Source organism: Lactuca serriola, chromosome 7, assembly GCF_051521515.1.
Source record: "Lactuca serriola cultivar US96UC23 chromosome 7, Lser_US96UC23_V15, whole genome shotgun sequence".
NCBI classification, from domain to species: Eukaryota; Viridiplantae; Streptophyta; class Magnoliopsida; order Asterales; family Asteraceae; genus Lactuca; species Lactuca serriola.
In genome coordinates, this window is record NC_136414.1 from 140,158,346 (window position 1) to 140,180,405 (window position 22,060).

General features: G+C 41.9%; 1 protein-coding gene across 1 annotated transcript; it reads left to right on the forward strand.

Moving 5' to 3' along the window:
• The first annotated feature begins 6,930 nt into the window (after nucleotides 1-6,930).
• On the forward strand, nucleotides 6,931-7,743 carry LOC145064397 (uncharacterized). Its single transcript, XM_079011860.1, has 3 exons — nucleotides 6,931-7,102; nucleotides 7,181-7,453; nucleotides 7,604-7,743. The coding sequence occupies exons 1-3, from the start codon at nucleotides 6,931-6,933 to the stop codon at nucleotides 7,741-7,743; spliced, it is 585 nt and encodes a 194-aa protein (XP_078867986.1).
• Nucleotides 7,744-22,060: the final 14,317 nt, after the last annotated feature.

The window sequence follows — 22,060 nt, forward strand, 5'->3', positions numbered from 1 at the left end:
ACTGAGGCCACATCCGCTGCAGCTACTGCAGCTGTGGCCGCTGCCAGACCACAGGGAGGTGACTCGTTGCTATTCCGGGAGTTCAGCAACACAAAGCCACCCGAGTTTGATGGGACGCAGGATCCGATCGCTGCGATGATATTGATTGCTGATATTGAGGGATGCTTCTACACTTGTTCATGTCCGGAGCATCTGAGGGTACGGTTCGCTTTGAACCAGCTCCGCTTGGGAGCAAAGGATTGGTGGAAGTTCGTGACGGCGAACTTCACTCTTGCGGAGATTTCAGCCGTGACCTGCGAGAGATTTACTTCTATGTTCAGAGACGAGTATGTTCCCCTAGTGGAGAGGGAACGGTTGGTTTAGGAGTTCTTGACCCTCAAGCAGGGTAATGATTTGGTTACGGTGATCACTCGGAAGTTTCATGAGAGGGCGATGTTTTGCCCTGAGCAGGTGTCCACTGAGAAGGCTCGGATGAAACAATATTTGGGTGTACTGAGGAGGGATATCCGGGAGTTCGTATCGAACTCGTCATACTAGACTTTCGCTGAGCTCCAGGCAAATTCCAGGAAGAGAGAGATCGAGTTGGAGACTTAGGCCAGGGAGGAGGCCAAGTCTCAGCGGGTGGATCGGCGGCCGGCTCAGTCCCAGCCGGCAGCCAAGCGGACCAAGTCCACCGATTCGAGGACGGGAGGTCAGAAGGGCCGCACTTGCGGAAAGTGCGGCAAGGGTCATGAGGGGGCATGTTGATCAGGTGCTTGCTACAAGTGTGGCAAGGAAGGGCATATTGCTAGGGATTGCCCCAAGGGGTGTATGGTTTGCTTTCATTGCAACCAGACCGGCCATCGGAAGGCCGAGTGCCCTCAGCTTCACCAGGGATCTGCGCCTGATGCTAGGGTTACCGAGACTCGGCCAGTGAAAGCCGAGGCTCCGAAGGCTCGTGGGAGAGCTTTTCAGTTGACTGCGGAGGAGGTCCGCGCGGCGCCCAATGTCGTAGCTGGTATGTATTCTTTTGTGTATTTATTTTTATGCTGAGATTTTGTGCTTATATTATGATATGCGTAGGTACTTTTCTTGTGGATTCTGTACCTGCCTTGGTATTATTTGACTCGGGTGCGAGTCGGTCTTTTGTATCTTTGGCTTTTAGCCAGCACATCGGTATTGATTGGGAGGTGATGAGTCGACCCATACGGGTTTCTATAGCGGATGAGAAAGCGGTATACGCCATTGACGTGATTCGAGGATGTGTGCTCGAGATTTTTGGTGTCAAGTTCCCTATAGAGTTGATTCCTATAGCGATGGGGGATGTCTGCGTTATCGTGGGCATGGACTGGTTGAGTAAGTTTGGGGCAGTCATTGATTGCGAGAGACAGCTGGTGACTATACGAGACCCTAGTGGGGGAGTGCTTACTGTGTATGGCGAGGGGACCCGGTGTGGGTCAGCTTTTTGTTCGGCTGCCAGGGCGAGACAGAGTTTGCAGCAGGGCTGTAGTGGATTCATAGCCTATGTGATGGACACTCGAGTGGCCGCGGGGAGGCCAAATTCGGTTGACAAGGTTCCAGTATTATGCGAGTTTTCGGATGTGTTCCCCGAAGAATTACTAGGTGTGCCTCCGGAAAGGCAAGTGGAGTTCCGTATCGATCTGGTTCCGGGAGCGGCGCCCATCACCAAGGCGCCCAATCGCCTCGCCCCACCAGAAATGCAGGAGTTATCCTTGCAGCTTTAGGAGCTGTTGGGAAAAGGGTTTATTCGACCAAATAGCTCACTTGGGGAGCGCCGATTCTATTTGTCAAGAAAAAGGATGGTTCACACCGGATGTGTATCGATTACCGGGAGTTAAACAAGTTGACGGTTAAGAACCGGTATCCGTTACCTAGGATCGATGATTTGTTCGACCAGTTGCAGGGGGCATCTTGGTTCTCTAAGATAGACTTGAGGTCGGGTTATCATCAGATGAGGGTTCGGGATGAAGATATTCAGAAGACTGCATTCAGAATTCATTATGGACATTACGAGTTTGTGGTGATGCCTTTTGGGCTCACCAATGCCCCGGCTCCGTTCATGGATCTTATGAACAAGGTGTGCAGGCCGATAATGGATCAGTCGGTGATCGTATTCATTGATGATATTTTGGTATATTCGAGGTCTAGGGAGCAGCATGAGGAGCATTTGAGAGAAATTCTTGGAGTATTGAGATTGGAGAGGCTATATGCCAAATTCTCCAAGTGTGATTTCTGGTTACGAGAGGTCCAGTTCCTAGGGCACCTTGTTAACCAGAAAGGGATATTGGTCGATCCGGCCAAGATCGAGGCGGTGATGAGATGGGAAGTGCCGAGATCGCCCACTGAGATCAGGAGCTTTCTGGGATTGGCCAGCTATTATCGAAGGTTTATCAAGGATTTCTCCAAGATCGTCGTGCCACTTACTAAGATGACCCGGAAGGGTGTTGCATTTTCATGGGGACCGGAGCAGCAGTCCTCATTCGAGACGTTTCGTCAGAAATTGTGCGAGGCCCCTGTGCTTGCACTCCCGGAAGGGATGGATGATTTTGTGGTATATTGTGATGCATCTATATCTGGATTAGGGGTGGTGCTTATGCAGAGGGGACACGTTATAGCGTATGCTTCGAGGCAGCTGAAGCCTCATGAGTCGAGATATCCCACCCACGACCTAGAATTAGGTGCTGTGGTGTTTGCCCTCAAGATCTGGCGGCACTATCTTTATGGGGTTCGGTGTACCATATACACGGACCACAAGAGTCTGAAGTACTTGATGGATCAGCCAAATTTGAATATGTGACATAGGAGATGGTTGGATGTGGTGAAGGATTACGATTATGAGATCGTGTACCACCCAGGTAAGGCGAATGTAGTAGCCGATGCGTTGAGACGGTGATGACTCCGATTTTGGACACCATCCGAGGAGCTCAGGCTGAGGCTGTGAGACCAGAAAACCATAAAAGGGAGCGGGTTGTCGGTCAGGTATCAGAATTCGTTACGGATGGACGGGGACTTATGACTTTTCAGGGTCAGATTTGGGTACCGTTTGTGGGCGGTACGCGTACTATTTTGATGGAGGAAGCGCATCGGTCAAAATTCTCGATTCATCCCGGGGCTACTAAGATGTATTTGGACCTAAAGAAGGAGTATTGGTGGCCCTGTATGAAGAGGGATGTTGCATGGTTCGTTGAGAGGTGCCTGACTTGTTGCCAGGTTAAGGCCGAGCACCAGCGTCCGCACGGTAAATTGCAGCCGCTGGAGATTCCCGAATGGAAGTGGGAACATATTACTATGGATTTTATTGCCAAATTGCCAAGGACTGCGAGGGGGGGTCGATGCAATTTGGGTGATTGTGGATAGATTGATGAAGAGTGTTCATTTTCTAGCCATCAGTGAGAGCTCTTCTTCGGAGAAGTTGGTAGAGTTATATGCAGGGAGGTGGTATCGCGGCATGGGGTTTCGATGTCGATCATTTCAGATCGGGATGTACGATTTACTTCCAGGTTTTGGAAGAAGTTTCATGAGGAGTTAGGTACGAGGCTGCATTTCAGTACCGCATACCACCCGCAGACGGACGGACAGAGCGAGCGGACGATTCAGATGCTTGAGGATATGCTCCGAGCATGTGTTTTGGATTTTGGAGGGAGTTGGGACACCTATTTACCCTTAGCAGAGTTTTCGTACAACAACAACCATCATTCGAGCATTGGTATTCCACCTTTTGAGCTGTTGGATGGGAGGAGGTGTCACACCCCCATCTGCTGGGGAGAGGTGGGGCAACGGGTAATGGGTAGCACAGAGATTGTACTCCAGACGATCGAGCATATACAGCAGGTCAGGTAGAGATTGTTGACCGCGCAGGGTCGCCAGAAGAGTTATACGGACAGGCGTCGGTCCGAGCTCGAGTTTCAGGTTGGTGACCTTGTGCTCCTAAAGGTCTCTCCTTGGAAAGGAGTGATACGATTCAGGAAGAGGGGCAAGTTGGAACCCCGATATATTGGACCTTTCAGGGTAATTGCTAGGGTAGGCAGGGTATCCTACCGGTTGGATCTACCTGCTGAGTTGGGACAGATCCACAACACCTTTCATGTCTCACAGTTGAGGAAATGTATTGCCGACGAGTCGTCAGTGGTGTCGTTAGATGATATTCAGGTGGATGTAGGCCTGAACTATGTGGAGAGGCCAGTGGCGATCAGGGATCGAAAGGTTAAGGTTCTGAGGAACAAGGAAGTACCCTTGGTGCAAGTGCAGTGGCAACATCGGAAGGGGTCCGAGCTGACATGGGAGTCCGAGACTGAGATGCGGGATCAGTATCCGAAGTTGTTTTCTGTATGAGACTTCGGGGACGAAGTCTGGTTCTAGAGGGGGAGAATTGTAACAGCCCGAAATCCATGTACCCTTCTATTTAGCCCTTCATCATTTTTATATGTTGCCATTTAGGGTTTTGCATGTTAGGCGAGTATGTTGGGCGTACAAGGAGTACGCTGCGCGTACTCGCGCGCTTCATTTGGACGCGTTCACCCTCACGTACACTGAGCGTACCCAAGGTTACGCGGGGCGTAACCGGTCCAGACCTAAAAACCCTAATTCATTCAGAGGGCTATAAAAGGAATCTGTGGCTCGACTTCTCAGCCACCATCTCTTAGAAAGAAACCCTAAAGAAAGTGTGCATCCGTTCTTAGGCCATTTGTGAGTATTCTAAGCTTGGTGTCGCCATTTCAAGGTAGCAAAGGAGAAGAGGAGCTGATTGGGAAGGCTAGAAGTGGTATTCGAGTGTGGATCTGAGCTTTGCAAAGGTTGAAGCTTCATTATAAGGTAAAAAGTTCGGATCTTGTCCTGTAGTTCTTGTAATATGCTTCAAGTACCATTTTCTAGGGTTTTAGTCCCAAAGGTGGAGACTTTTTGAGCAAATGGTCTCCATAAGCTTAGATCCTTCATATTTCTGGTCTATCTGAGTTGTAGACTCATAAAAATGTAATCTTGGTCGTGAATATTGCACCATGCATGAGATCTAGGTCCTTGAGTTGGAATAGAATGATGTTAAGAAGTGTTGGAGCCTTTACAGCCATGCCAAGGCTTAAAGGTCTCGACTTTATGGGTATAGACGCATAAACAGAGTCGGATCTAGAAGTTGGAGTAATGGCTTAATCGATTAAGACCAGAAAGGATGTATGCTAAAGTCTGATGGTTATGCTGGGCGTAACTCCCAGTACGCGCAGCGTACTGGGTGGAGACCCCGATCCATGGGTTGGTGATGTACGCCCCGCGTACATCAAGCAGTACGCCCCGCGTACTCATTGGGTTGACTTTTGTTGACTTTTAGGGTTTTGGTCAACATGAAGACTTTGGGTCAAGGAAGGGTAAAATGGTCTTTTACCCTCTGAGGAATGATGATAAAGGGTAAAGTTTAGTTGTGGAAGTCCTTGATTATTAAAATGATATTTTTATGATTAGGCGAGGTAGAGTCGTCGTTGGGTTTTGGAGATAGCGAGTACGCGAGATCTTAGACTTTCCACGAGGTGAGTTTTCTCACTATACTGTATCTGGAAGGGTTTTTATTGTGTGACCGAAAGGTCGGGTATGTTACGAGTTATATGCATGGTATATGATAAGTTAGTCATTTATATGTGTTATGTATGATATGCTTGATATGGGCCGGAAGGCGTTGTGATGTGGACCGTAAGGTTGATGCAGGTAGGACCGGAAGGTTTACCTAGTTGGGACGGAAGTCCCCTGAGACACATGGACCGGAAGATCAGGGCCTGGAAAGGCGTATGTGCGTAAGTTGTATTTTGGGGAACTCACTAAGCAATTATGCTTACAGTTGTTGTGTTATGTGTTTCAGGTACTAGCGAGGACCGCGGGAAGGCGCCGGCGTGATTGTACACACTGACGGAGAAACTGTTTTTATGATCATGGGATGTATTTTGTTATGATAACATTGTTCACGTTTGAATTTGGAATATTAAACGATGGTTTTGATGTTGCATAAATGAAAATTTTGTTTTAAAATTTACGTTGTTAAACACCACGAGGCAATTGCTCGATTCTCAAGGCCCGCTCACGAAGAAGGCGCCCCCGGTAATCAAGAAGTTAATTGAAGAATTCTCTAAGCATTCTAGAGAATACCACAATCCAAGAAATGAAGTAAGTCGGGGGGGGGGGGTAGTGAACTCGGAAAATGATAGCATGGCGGCGGTGATAGCTAAGCTCGATAGTCTAGATAGAAGGATGACAAAAATGGATCAAACAATCCATGCTATTCGGGTTGGATGTGAGAATTGTAGAGGGCCCCATCTCACAAAGGATTGTGACTTGGATGAAAATGGAAACAAGAAGGCTCAAGTATTCTATTCAAGTGGCGATCGATACGACGAGAATTGGTGGAAATCGAATAAGGAATGGCTCCCATACGAAGAATACAAGAAGGCTAAGGAGGAGAAATACAAGCAGAAGGAGAGGGGATTTTATCAAAAGGAAGAACCAGTAGTAGAAAAGAAAGCCGATCTAGAAGAATTGTTCACTAGATTCATAGCCGCGTCCGAAAAGAGACACAATGATCATGATGCTGCAATACACGAGACCAGAAATATGATAAGGAATCAGCAGGCATCCATTCTCAACATTGAGAAACAGCTGGGACAACTTGCACATCAAGTTAACGAAAGAAGAGCGGGTCAACTTCCAAGTAACACCGAAAATAATCCAAGAATGGAGAACGTAAGTGTTGTGACTTAAAGCTGTGAAGAAATTTTCACACAGGCACAGAGGATCTCCAACAAGAAGATAGAAAGGACAGCAGAATCGGCTCCAGCTAAGCCCGACCAGACTTGCCGAGTCCATCTAATGGACTCGACGAGTCCATGTGTAAATGACAAAACTGTCATTCCCTTAAAGCCATATAATCCCCCTTTGCCATTGCCAATCAAAGCCATGCCTGTTGAAAAAGTGGAAGCTTATAAAGCCTTTATGGAGCATGTTAGAGCCTTACAATTCAATGTGCCATTTGTACAAAAGATGCTTAAAACACCAAAGTACTTCAACTTACTAAAGGGTCTCTTTGCTGCTAGGAAAGATTTTGCTGAAGTCGCGGAAATAATATTGAGTGAGTTACCCGAAAAGAAGGGCGATCCGAGGAGTATCATAATTCCGTGTCAATTTGGAAATGCATTTGTCACTTAAGCGTTGACCGATTCGGGTGCAAGCATCAATCTGATGCCTTTCTCTTTCTTCAAGAAACTGAATTTACCGGAGCCAAGGCCGGTAAACATGAAGATCCATTTGGCAGATAAGACCACAATTCATCCAAGAGGCATTTGTGAGGATCTTCTTATTAAAGTCGAGAAGTTCATATTTCCAGTAGACTTTGTGGTGCTTGATATGGAAGAAGACCCCGAAATTCCAATTGTTTTGGGGAGGTCATTTTTAAACACCGCATGTGCTTTAATTGATGTAGGTGAGTCTACACTAACGTTAAGGGTAGGAGACGAGTCAGCAATATTTAGAACTGTACCAGAAGCCAAGCAAGAAGAGGAAGAAAAAGAAGAGATCTCATTTATCTATTTGGATGATGAGATACTACAAAAAGAACTTGCACTTTTGCAAGAAGAAGATCCAAGCAAGTTTTTGCTACCTTATGGAGAGGATGGAGATGCTAACAAGGACTTGGAGGAGATAGAAATGCTAATGGAAGGAGCCGACTCGGAAAACACAGTGGAAATGGTGAAATACGATCCGACTCGCTGAGTCACTTTCATAGACTCGACGAGTCCGGTCGAAACTGCCAACAACTTGGACGACTTAGATCTGCTTGTTGCTAGTTCTCTGCATATGCTGGACATGGATGTTTTTCCTCATTCCTTAGAAGAACAAACAGCAGAAGGAGAAATGGACACGAAAGTTCAACACGTCCATGTAGCATGTCTTGATGTAATCCCGCTTGAAGATAGGGTAAGCACAGAAAAAGAGGAGAAGGCAATGGATAGGAGAGTTGATGCTGATCAACCTTTCATTACCAAACCTAGAGCACGAACTTTCACAAAATATGAAGTAATTAAGTTTGAGGAAAAAGAGGTGCCAGAGAAGGTGAAAAAGAATGGGGTGAAGAAGAAAAAGAGGAGAAGGGAATCCCAAGCAGTTGAGGATGATGCTGTAAAAAAGAAGATAGAGGAATTAAAACGGGCTTACAAAAAGAAAATTCACGCTTACAAGACAAAGTACAAACCACAAAAGATTAGGCGTGCGTTCCCGATGCTGGAAGATGACGAAACATAGATGGGAAGGAGTCCAACTAACGACTCCTTAAAAAGAAGCGCTTGGCGGGAGACAACCTGTTATTTAGAGTTTGCTTTCTTTTATATTTTTAGTTTTGTTTGATTTCTTTTTCGTGTTTAGGATTTTAATCTTCCAATTCGTCGGACATGTCTGCTTGAGAGTGCGTATGGACTAAGTGTGGGGTGGAATAAATTTTCTTTTCTAAATAAATGGCAAAATGATTTAATTTTCTGAACTGTTTGCAAGAGACTCGCCGAGTCTGACCATGACTCGACGAGTCAATTCATATTCAAGATGGTTTTAATAATTGCGACAAGACTCACCGAGTCTGACCCTGACTCGACGAGTCGGTTTTATTTACAGAAAAAAAATAAATTTGAAATTATTTTTACAACCGGTAATTAGGGTTTTAACCCTAATCAGTTTTTTTCCCTTCACTCGCCGTGCGCCTCTACTTTTGCTCTCTCTCAAGCATTCATCATCTTCTTCAATTTTCTTCAAGATTATCAATTTCTATCACCAAAGGGACAATGTTTCACAGAGGCCAAGGTTCCAGTGGACGCCAAGGAGATTTTCCTTGGTTAAATTTTCCTCAAATCGAATCAGCTTCAACCATGACGAGATGGAAGAAGAAATTAGCTGAAGTCAGAAAGAAAGAGATGTACGTGCCCAACAGAATTGATTGGGATTGGTTGCGAAGTGTGCGGTATGAAGATGAGTTGGCTCCTTATCTTTTAAAGTAGTGTACTTACGAGGGGGAGACGATGGTTTGCGATGGGTGCAGTCGGGTCTTTCGTATTCAAGAGCCGGTGTACTGGGAGCTTTTCCTGGAATTTTTCTCCACGGTATCTTTTCGTGGAGGAGATGACTGCTATCACCTGATGAGTGTTAGTTTCTGCCTTGGGGGCGAGTTTCATCAGTGCTCCGTTGTTGATCTTGCTGGTCGGATGGGTATTTATGACCGGTCATTGGTCTCGACCGCTATTTTCGGCGCCTTTATGGAACGATCTCACAAGGTGTTCCCTGAAGGTGTGACGAGCACGGGTTGGTGGAACACGATCGCTAACAAAGTGTACATTCCGAAGTCAGCCCAGGAGGGAAGTATTCGGTCGCCTATACACCGTCTTATTCATCGCCTTATTTCCACTACCATCAACCAACGAAAGGATGATGACAAGGTTTCTAACCTTGATGTCTTTTACTTATGGAGCATTATCACACCAGACACTTTTTGCAACATTCCATGGTGTTTGGCTTCATATTTGGCGGAGGGTGCGGTCAAGGATCGCAAGACATCAAAGATTAATGGTGGTATGTTTGTCACCCGGTTAGCCAACTCGTTTGGGTTGATGACCCGCGGCGTGTGGAATTTGATGACGATGATTCCTACCACTCCATTCAATCCCATTCTTTTTAGGAGGGCTAGGATTATTGAGGACTATGGTGGTCGTCATTATGCTATCCCGCATGATGATCCTATTGTTGGTCCCGAGGCGCCGAGAAGGAGGGTCCGATCGAGGCGAGAGCAAGATGTAGAGGAGGAACCGCCGGTGATTCCGGTAGACAATGATGATGTACCAATGGATTGGTACAATGTTGATATGTGGCGGTTACAAGATTAAATGGCACGGGGTATAAACTTTAGCAATCAATCCCACATTCAACTTTTTGACCATTTCCATATTCCACATATCGATGGTGGTAACTTCCCATATATTCCGTCTTGGGATGAGGTGATCAATGCAAGAAGGAGTGGCGCTGGTGGAAGTGGAGCTGCTCATGACCGTGATGATGAGGAGGAGGATTAGTTCTTTATGTTTTTATTGAACAATTTTTATTTTTGTTTTCTTTCTCTTACTTGGTGTGTTTTTGGATTTGTTAAAACTTTTACTTTTATGCTTGATGTTTGATTGCCTTGATGATTTTCAGAATTGGATTAGGAGAGCTTGCATAGAAGGGTTTGGAGTTGTAGAGTCAAGAGAGTTATAAAGAGTGAAAGAGAGAGTCAAGAAAGGGCGGAGTCTAGAGTTAAGGTGTCGAGTCCGGTCCCTAGGGACATGAGCGAATGAGTCTAGAATTTGTGAGAAGTTTTGAAGATTCATCAGAAGCTGGAACAAATGCAGAATGCGATTTTTTTCACCCAGCGGTCTACTCGTCGAGTGCACTAAACTGACTCGACGAGTCGCCTTGTATTCTTACATATTCGAACCTGTCCGCGATTATACTCGACGAGTCGCATTTATGACTCGCCGAGTCGTTCATTTATATACCAAGAGGACTACTAATTTGATGCTGCTGAGTGTACCACTTGACCATTTATTCTTCCATATCGATTCTTGAAGATCTTACACTGTTTTCCCTGCATATTTGGAGCTACCACACGAGATTTTGACACCCAAGTCATGGATGAGCTGCTCCCATGGCTGAAGTCAATTGAAGTTGGAGCTGGAAAGAAGCGTTATCAACCCATCGACTGCTACCCCAGGGGAGTTTGTTCTAATTCTCTTTATTTTTGCATTTTTTTTGCATGATATGCAATGAGGGCATTGCATAAAATAAGTGTGGGGTAGGGGGTTGGTCATATTAGAAAAATTAGAATCTTAATTTAGGCTAATTTTAAAAAAAAATTGCATACCAAAAATGTTGCTTAGGACTTAATTTAGAAAATTTTGGTAAAAGCCAATTAGGATTCCATGTTAGAATTGTGTTGATAATTGTATGAAAACCCAAATGTTTAGTTGAGCCTATATACGTTCTAGTGCATTTGTGGCTTCCTTATTCCAGTGAAATCATGGGACAAAAACACGACCTCGCTCAGCCTGAGGGATGCAATATGTTTAGTAGCCTAAACCTGAAATGTATCCAGGAAAATTATTATCGTTAGCCAATAAAGGTTAAGGTTGAGCACCCCTGCTTAAGCATGTAGGTTTTTGAGTGAAAAAAAAAGAGAGTTACATGTGAAAAAGAAAAGAAAAAAAAAGGGAATTGCAAGAAAAGTTGTAGGAATTTTGGAGCAAATAAAGTGAAGATCAAAAGATCAAAATTCTAAGAAATTCAAAAGTTGAAGATACCAAAAATCAAACAACAAGGTGGTAAATTCAAAGAAATTAAAGATCAAATGTCAAAGAAGTGAAGAATTCCAAAGATCTCTAATGTGGTATCATAAATTGTAATTGTCTAGATTATGTATGCTTGGGTTGCTCAACTAAAAATACCTTGAGGGTAAGAGGTTTTCTGCGGATGGATTCCTAGGGATGCATAAAATGAGCATAGTTCGAGGTGAGTGGGCGAATGTTTATGAGGATTGTGAGTACTTGGAGTATGGGGGGGGGGGGGTACTTAGGACACTTTTAGACATAAATGCATGAGTTGCGTTCTTGGCATAATGGCTGGGTTATATTGGAGTTGTCATATGTGATTCTAATGTTTTAAAATTCAGTTTTGCTCGGGGGCAAGCAAAAGTCAAGTGTGGGGTATTTTGACATGTGCATATTTAGTTCATATTAAGTATAGATTTTTTATTCATTTATTAGCTAAATTATTGCATTTCATGGACAAAAGGTACTTAAAAGTGTTTGAATTATATTTTCAGTCCAAAAGTGAATCTCGGAAGCAAAAGGAAGTAGGAGAAGCGGTTGAGAGCTCGAGAATGGAACAAAGAAAAAAAACACTAAAAACAACACCTACTCGGTGAGTAGGGTCGACTACTTGGCGAGTCCAAGTGAATATTAGAGAAGATAAAGACTCGGAAACCCAGAGACTTATCACAATACGGGGATTGAGAGATGGACTCGACGAGTCAACACCTGACTCAACAAGTCGTTTCGATTATATAAAGATAAATTCTCAGAATAATGGGGGGGGGGGGGGAATTCTGAAACCATTCTGGAGAGTTTAGCTGCGATTGAGGAGTCAGAAAAACCCTAGAGGACAAAGATACAAGCTAGAATCCAATTTTGAAGGAGATTTGAGGCAAATTCATCATTCTACTTAATCTTTTGTTTTTAATTATGGTTAAACAATTAGAATCTGTTTGTTTGCTTTTATTTACTTTAATCATGAGCTAAAACTCTTAAACTTCTGTTTGGGGATACAAAATTGATACTATGGTTTGATTATTGGTAGGATTAATTCTAAGTTGGTGATTTTTGTTATTTTAGCTTGCTAAAGAACCTTGTGTGTGAATGATAATTAATTTTCTGTTAATAGGAAGGTAATTAAATAGCATGAACATCTTTTGGTTATCAACCTCATATGCTATGTGACCACTTCGTCATATGTCTAGGCTTAATGAACATGAAACTGGAATTAATAAGAAAATTGAGTAAATTCATGTGCAAGCTTGTGTGATGACCATCAACAAGAAGTTAATTAAAGGACCAAATTAATTAACTATTGCAAGTCTAAATTAACCCGAATAATTAATCTAGTAAATTTAATTAAATTAGACAACTGGCCACTGTTTAAGTTAGTTTATTTGCTAAGGATTAGTGTAGTGAACACGAATCTAATCACTTGAATCAGTAACCAACAAAAGCATTAATCCATTGTACCACTACCTTGAAATCAACCATAGGATCAATTGAGTTGAACTAAACAGAAGTTCCTTCCCATTATTGAATCTAGTCACTTCTTTGTTTTCTAGTTTTTAGATTAAGTAATAGTTAGTAATTTTCTAGTCTTGTAAAACTAGAGTAAACCCTTTACTTATTAATTAATTTAGATAAAATTAGTTTTTAGTTTTAATTTACCATTCCCTGTGTTCGATACCCTACTTATTTAACTATACCACAATTGATAGGTCCACTGCCTTTGTGTGTTTATTTTATAATTAAAAGTAGGTTTAAAACTAAGTGAGTTTGCACACATCAAAGGGCATCCTCCCACTTGTCACTCATAGATCAGAGACACTAGTAACTATTACAGGAATAGTTAGGAGACTCTATCTATCACCCTGTCTCTCATACTATCTCTCTCTATCTCTCTCTCTCTTACTTTAGAATGTGACACACTATTTCCCACTACGACGCTTCATTACGCCAAAGCCGTGTAACCAGAGTCTCCGGTAAGGAGAGCGAACATCATGTGTATAGATCTATACAGTACTGACACTCCCACACCCTGACTACTAGCTACAGTCCGCGCCGGTAAGGCCCATAGGTGACATGAAGCCACTACTACTACTGCCACTACCTCTACGCGTGAGTTGGAGGGTCATCGGATACTCTATCATCGATCAACATGGTTACATACGAGTTCACATTCACTCTTTGCTTTAGACCTTGCTAGACGTATCATTCAGTTGATACTGTCTGGGGTCTGTGTTCACTGTTTTTAAGCCTTGCTAGACGTATCTTTCATTTGATACCTTCTGGGGTCTGTGTCTTCTTTTGTTAGACTGAGCCAGGCGTATCATTCACTCGATACTCTCCTGGAGTCTATGATTTCTTTGCCTTAGTCAGCAGTATCTTCTGCTGAGGCCTATGCTATTTTCCCTTGTATTTTACTAGTAATATTCTTCTACTTCCTTTAAACTCAAATACCGTATTTTGGTAAGGATAATATTTCAGGGAAATTCTCTTTAAAACATAACACTGTCGGGTCTTGGTAGAAGACTGCTTTTAATTAGAAAATATAGGATTTTCTGGAAAGGAATCTAATACCCTGTAGACTCTAAACTACTACTTTTATAAAGTTATTTTGAATAAAATGCTTACTTACGCAAATGACACTAAATACTTATGAACTCACCAGCATTTATAAAAATGCTAATACTCGCTTTCAAAATAACTTGTATTCTCAGGTCAGCAATAGACAGGTACATCCCAGGAGCTTTTGGTGAAGACAATTTAGTACCAAGCTGCACCTATATTATTACTTGTATTACTTTGATGATGTAATGTAATGTAAACCATGTAAAACTATTACTATTAATGAAATGGTTGTTGTACTTTGATTACTATACTGCATATGTTGTGATACTTGACATGACGTCATCCACCCCAGAACGTTTCCGCCGTTCCGGTTTTGGGGTGTGACAGATTGGTATCAGAGCATTGTTTATAGTGAGCTATGTATATCAATTCATAAAAGATATACAACCTATAAACGTAAAGGGATAAAACACTTTGACCAAGAATTATACTTTAAAATATAACCATATTTTACCAAAGTATAAGAACATCCAGAATCGAAACACTCAAACACAAGTATCACAAGAAGAACAAGAATACAAGTCTTGGGATGTTGAGAATTACCGTCAAACCTGGGCAGTTATGTAATCGTAAGCTGGAATAAATGTAACCTGATCAACTACATTTATTCGAGCTGCAATGAACGTATGCTTGGGAGTGATAGTGGTGTTGCAACAAGTCTGAAACTTACCAACTAGGAATGATAGAGCCAAACATAAAGTTTAAAAATACTATAAGAGTATTTTGGAATACTAAAAGACTCACATCAATCCCATAATCATATTCAGAAGATAAGAAAAAAACAAGAAATTAAAATACCATAGGGGTATTTTAGGATCCATAGATAACCTTGTGTGAAGAAATAAGAAGATCCTTATTGATATACCTACAATTAAAGAGGATATACTCCCAAGGTTATATATAATAAGGATCCCATAGGCTAAGAATGTGTGGTTTCGCTCTACTTCCTTTTCCTTGTTGGGATGTGGAAATAGAGTAGTATCACATATTCGAAGGCCTATCGGATCTAAGCTATATATGATTTGTATACCCTATGTAATCGTAGCAGGACTCCATATGGATCACCCAGTGAAATGTTAATAATCTCTTAGGATTCTTTAGACATTTCCATTCTCGCACGAACCCTGTAGATAACCCTATCCACTTCAGTACTCGGCAGAAGAGGTGATGCAGACCCAGAAGAGGTTTATTGAGAGGATTTCTAGTTAGGAAATAAATGAACCAAGACGAGACTATTGAAATCACCAAGTGCCTATATCATTTTAGGGACATGGTGGGAAATTCACCTAAACTTCCAAGATTTCCAGTGATCCATCCTGAAGCGACGACACTCAGAGTCGGAGTCAGAAGGAAGGCGGAGTAGAGATTCAATATGTCCATATGAGGAGAGAACCTTAGGTAACTACCCGAAGGAAACCAACGCCAGTCCCAGTAAAAAATACGAGGTAGACAGAGGGAGCCAATACATGGAACCCGAGAAGTGTCTTTTCCTCGTGTTCGTCACGCTAATACACCCATAAAATAATACAATTTAGTGAGTTAGTGGTTACAATACTCACACTATGTGTTAGGTAAATCTCCATTTCCCGATGCCAGTAACACGATTAGAGTGGATCCCAACACCTCTATTGAGGACATTTAGCCATAAGTCTTCACGAGCTTTTCTTCCCGCAGACTTCCTTCCGAACTGTTCTCAAATCTTTCCAGGCCGGAGAGTGAAACCTTTCCCAGTATAAAGGTAACTTAGTAGGAACGATTCCCATCTTATAGCTTTTTCCAATACTCACACTCCTACCTTGTACACCAGGACTACATCTAGGGATGTAGGTCGACACGTAGACAACCAATATCCGAGGCACGGGAAAAATTTATGCCTAATACAGTAAGGACAAATATGTCCAGGGTTAACCATCGTCTCTCATCCGTTTGAGTTCCTTTCCGTATAGGGAAAAACCATGCCTCAGAGCAAGCGTAACCAATCCACTAGCAAGAAACCTACTCTCCTACTCGATGAAGCTACCTTCTAGACTGCAGTCTCGGCAGGCATTGCAGCTGCCATGGCTCAACTGAATGCTAACAACGCCAATGTTATCAATAGCCTTATCGGGAATTCCGATCCTAGTGGTGGACAGCAGCAACCAACCCCTGTGTACGTAGCCACCCAAGAACCTCAGCCAACTCCACTAAAGAGAAAAATCAAGATCGAGGAGGGAAGTACTCGGCTCAAGGACCTTCCGAAGGGAAACGAGCTGAGACAGTCAATATCCATGCCAGCCCTCCCATCCTGACCTCCAAAAGACCATACCTAGGAAACCTTCCCCACTGCAGCAAGTGCAGTTACCACCATCATGATAGTTGTCGAGAACTCTTTTGTGCTAGGTGCAATATGAAGGGCTATGCTGCTCAGCGTCTACAGAATCCTGGTTGAGTTTATTACCTCAACCACCAATGTGGCAGACAACCCAGTTTACCGCCTATGTAGTAAGGATGGACACTTCAAGAAGAACTATCCAAACTGAAGGAAACAACAACGAATCAGGAAGAGTCTGACCCCAATGCTTAGGGAGAAGCATCAAGGAAACCGATAGATTTTGGTACGTCTCCCAATCTCAGATAACTAACCGAGAACATAAAAAGGCTAATTCTAGATGTAATTATTTCCCCGTTAAGGCGAAAGTCGCAGCATTGTTATAAAATTTAAAATTTCATCAGGTAAAACTATAATGGCTAAACATATACGTTACGGCCATGTATAATTGAGATGGATAGACCTAGAGTGAGTGAAGGCCGCCTCATTTCCTGTTCCTCGTTTGGTTGTGGATTTAAGGCGGAGTCGCTCAGTCAACAGTCCTCCCCACCTTAACTATACATGACAAGTATATGTGAGGCGATTATAGAAATGCATCGTGAGAATCCATTCATGAAAAGGTACTTTACTCAGAAACACTCAGGACCCTCTATAGTTCCATGTCGACTCTATCGGTCCAAGTATCCGCGGCAGTGATACACGAGACGAAACCCGAGACGCCTAGAACTTGTGTGCTTGTTCGGCACATGACCCTATCGATCCTCATTCTATGTCATGTCGATGTATGCCAACTTCGACGCCTCTATAAATCATGGTTTGACTTAGTGCAACCGTGTGTAACTCCCTAGTGCTGTGTAAAAAGAACTTTCACCGTAGCCATTTCGGCAAATAAAGGTTCTTCCGAACCTAAACAAAATAAAAATAATAAAGACTAATGCGATCCGTCAGTCGTCACTCTTTTTCAAAACCTTCCGAAGTACCCAGGAGAAGGGTACTGCGCACTGTTAACCAACCCTTCTTAGACGGAAAAAACCGAAGTGAAAGACACTGCGGGTATTCCAGAAGACGATAACCACCCGAAGCAGACTCCGTAGATCCCCAGAAAGACTCTCTCCCCTCGCAATCAGGTTCATGAATCCAGAGGATAGAACTCATGGGACTGACTACTATAACTGAGTATATGCATAAGAGTGGTATATAATTGAGATCAAAAAGATTTAAGATGTGTGCTTCCTCCTTCCTCCCTGTTCCTCGTTGGGTTGTGGGTCTGGGGTGGAGTCGCACAAATGAACATCCTGCCAACCTCAATTATATACAGCTTGCATACACCAAGTATTAGTGGCTAAGCCAAGTATGAGCTCAACCACGAACCCCATAGAAAGACCCTTCATCCTATCCCATGGAACGGGAGCTAGAGTCAAGAGAACCCCTACGGATTGAGCTACTATAATGACCACAAATCCGAAATTTTTGTCATCCCGGTTAAGCCAACATAGTATCTAACACCCTCGGTTGTTAAAGAAATATGAGTCGTAAGAGTCAAGGATATTAACTACGACCATCCATTCACGCTTAATCCCCCGAATTAAGCATTGCAACGAATATCCCGGAAATCCAAGAGCTGCGATAAATTAAATACTGCGATAAATTAAACAATGAGAAGAGTGGATGAGGAGATCACGTTAGGAACTTTGGAATGGCGATCACGCCAGTGATGATCTTTCCATAGAAGTACACTTTGTTCTAAGTACTGAAAAGCTCTACCCTTCCGAGAGCTTTGGACCATCCGAGATCCTTTACGGAGATTGGTCCAACCCTCATCAGACCACTACTACTTTCGGATATTCCACAAGCTTCATCCTAGACCGATCCACTTCATAGACTTGATAAGTGCTTGCCCAATGTCACTCTTTGTATCCCACTCATCTTGATAGAAACCACTGAGAATCCTAACTTCGTAGACATACTTGTAGGAAATCGCTAACTACACGAGACAGAATCCGCATCCCATAGGTGAAGGTTTGTTGGAATGACAGACACAGGCCAGAGATCACTTGGGAGTGCAAGGCAAACCGAATAGGAAGTACCCTCCTGACTTTACTCGGTCATTCATACCTACTTCCTTGCCTAAACCTGAATTTCGGGACGAAATTTCCTCTAACGGGGGGATGATGTGACAACCCGAAATTTATTCCGTCATTTTTAACCCCTTCTTCCGTTAATAAGCCTCGTTTTATTTAACTGTCCGTTAACTTTTGGACTGGTTAATTAATTTGGGAATTTTTGAATGACTTTATGAAGGTTGAAATAAATTAGAAACACCCCAAAATTTTCCTTTGAAAAATTTTAGTTTCAACCAAGTCAAAATACAACCACTAAATCGGGTGCGACCAAAAGCCTCGTTTAACAGCAGTATCGGGTAGATTTCCACTGAGCCCCAACTCAAACCCCTATATAAGGGTGAGTGGAGTCCATTTGAGACTTTTTCACTCTCTCTCTCTATACAACTTATTTTCGAACCAAAAACGTCCGTTTCGAGCTCCAAACGAGTAAGCAATCTACCCTAACTTGTTGTATAGCTTAACTAGCATGCAAATTCGTGTTTAAGGAATCAAATAGGGGCAAGAGTAGGTGTTTACGGCCCAAGAGCACTCTTGGACTGTGAACACCCCTAAACGGGGTTTTTAAGCCCCCAAACCCCTCCAAATTGCCCCAAAGGCTTAGATATGACTTGTGGACTTACACATTCGGACTTAGAGCACCTTGAACTAAAATTTTGGGGAGTAAACTTGAGTTTACTACCAAAGAACATGCTTTGGCCGTAAACTCCTCTTCATGGGGAGTAAACTCAAGTTCAAGTGTTAGAAATGCCCTCAAACATCTCCTATGGCCTTGGAAAAATGTCTAGAAGCAATCCCATGAATGTAAATGCTTTAAACATTAAAGAAACCAAGGAAATAGGAGTTTATGGCCGTAAACCCCCCTAGGAAAGGTCCATGGGCCGTAAACTCCTAAAAGGTGCCCAAATGATTCCCTAAACTCCCCATTTGACTTGGAAAAATGCTTAGGATTTTATTCTCTATCATTTAAGTCCTAAAAACACCAAAATAATATGTACATAGGAGCTTACGGCCGTAAACTCCTTGTTTAGGGCCATAAACTCCTTGTTTAGGGCCATAAACTCCTTAATTGGTCCATTTGATGCCTTAAATCCATTCATACACTTTATATTTGGACATAGCAAGATTCCACAAGTGATATAAGACATTTTGGCATCCTAGAACACCCTCACCATGAGTTTACGGCCGTAAACTCATGGGGAGTTAGTCCCAGGGCCGTGAACTCTATAAAGAGTTTACTCTTGAAGAGTAAACTCCCTATCTAAGCCATACACACCCTTAAATGTTACCCGGGACACTCCAAGCACTTAACCAAAGTGTTTTCCGCACTTTAGGATGCGTATACGTAATTAATTAGTATTATATTTACTAATTGTATGTAAACATATATTATCATATGTTAATAGGTCACTAAGTGTGTTCAAGTCTTTACTTGACACCGAGCACCCAATCGGCACCTTCGTCGGATCCACTTACATCAGGTGAGTTCATACCCCTGAATTAACCTTTTAAATGTTTTTACATGCTTTTATGGGGGAATACAAGTTAAACATGCCAGTTATCATATCAATCACATGTGATTGATAACCCGTATGCACAAGGATTTATTACACTGTCAACTGTTTTACCAAGTATGATACTGTAGATGGTTTTCCAAAATGTTTTCACTTGTTCAAAGCTCTTCTCAAATTTTCTCTCACGCGGTATGTTTTAAATTCAAACTCAGTTACAATAGCATTTTAAACAAAGGTTTTCTGTATTTATATTGTTGTATCAAAGTTATAATCTAAACTTGTTTATGAATGATTTTCGAGGGTTTCTAAAGGTTTTCAAACTTATTTTACAAAAGAATACCAAGTCATGATTTTCTTAAGTATAAAGGTTTTCCAAAATTTTTCATCAAAGTTTTTCTTTTATGTTTTTATACTCCTACTTTGTTAGATACTACTGCTTCGTTATACTTCAACTTAGTTAATGTTACTACTTCGTAACGCTTTTACTTCGTGATACGCTTTTACTTCGTAATACGCTTCTACTTCACAATACGCTTCTACTTCACGATACACTTCTACTTGTTAAACACGTCAACTTCGTTAAATGTTCCTATTGGGTAAATGTATGCATGTGCTTGTATAGATATATATAAATAATGTTTAAAGGACTTAGGAAGGCTTGTTCGCCCTATTTCCTTTTCTTCTTTTATAAAGTTATTTTGAATAAAATGCTTACTTACACAAATGACACTAAATACTTATGAACTCACCAGCATTTATAAAAATGATGATACTCGCTTTGAGAATAACTTGTATTCTCAGGTTAGAAATAGACATGTACATCCCAGGAGCTTTTGGTGAAGACAGTTTAGTACCAAGCTGCACCTATATTATTACTTGTATTACTTTGATGATGTAATGTAATGTAAACCATGTAAAACTATTACTATTAATGAAATGGTTGTTGTACTTTGATTACTATACTTCATATGTTGTGATACTTGACATGACGTCATCCACCCCAGAACATTTCCGTCATTCCGGTTTTGGGGTGTAATACAATTAGGGCCCATTTAAGGGTTCTAGACCCAAAATAGTCAAATTGGAAGCTTATTGGTCCATTAGGCCCAATAAGGAAATCCTAGTCCACAATGGACTTAAACCGGGATTTCTAGGGTTTCCAACCTTTTGTTGACTATTTCAATGTTTGTACAGAGTGTTTGATGGAAATTTTGTTGTCATTGAATAAACATCCCATATGCTTTCAGGTTTTGATCACAATGTTATCCTTGTTAAGTGTTTACAAAGCATCAGAATTCCTTGTTGTGATAATTTCCACCATGAAAAACGAAATAGATTATTAGGATTTAATTGGATTGAAACTCCTAGATCTTTTGAGATTCATTGAACTTTTCAATGACATATTTAAATCTCGATTGTGCCATTTCAATTTCGTGACTAGGATGTCGAGGATCACAAATAAGGTGTGAATAACCATGCAAATTAACTTGGTACCCTTAATCTTTATCACCTAATCGATGTGTCGATTACCCATATGCGCTACACCGATCTATGATAAACATTAAGTCACCCTTTGCCACTCTTACTAGTCCATGTTAATGTGCCGGTTATCCACACACGCTCCACCAACGACTTGGTAAGGTACAAAGTGTAATTTCATGGGTTAGCACCAAATTCACATTTTCCTAAAGTAACTAAGATTGGGAATTTATAAAAGGTTTAATTACTTTATATTTATCATTATACTTTTAATGAGAATTATATTCCTTGTCCTACCCGTTCGGCTAACGACCCTCCACTAATCAAGGAGGCGGTGGGTGAGAGTGGACACCCATTAAGCTGCCATTTTATACGAAACAACCTTATACCCCCCTTATAGACCGACTTCGTGAACGAGGCCTACTAATGGTAAGACTGACGGTTTTCTTATATATATATATATATATATATATATATATATATATATATATATATATATATATATATATATATATAAACCATTAATATTATAAAGTATAAGGGTTGAATTTTAACTTTTAAAACTCTAGGGTTTGGAATTAAAGTTTTCTAAAGTGACTTTACAAATTCAAAAACTTGAGGGCAAGTTTAGAAACTATTCAATACCTTTCATAT

Bases quoted from the DNA above. Each gene is read 5' to 3' on its own strand.
- LOC145064397 (XM_079011860.1), top strand. From the start codon at position 6,931: ATGCCTGTTGAAAAAGTGGAAGCTTATAAAGCCTTTATGGAGCATGTT. The intron at 7,103-7,180 runs GTGAGTTACCCG...TTGTCACTTAAG, and splicing joins AGTCGCGGAAATAATATTGA to CGTTGACCGATTCGGGTGCA. The intron at 7,454-7,603 runs GTGAGTCTACAC...CACTTTTGCAAG, and splicing joins ATGTGCTTTAATTGATGTAG to AAGAAGATCCAAGCAAGTTT.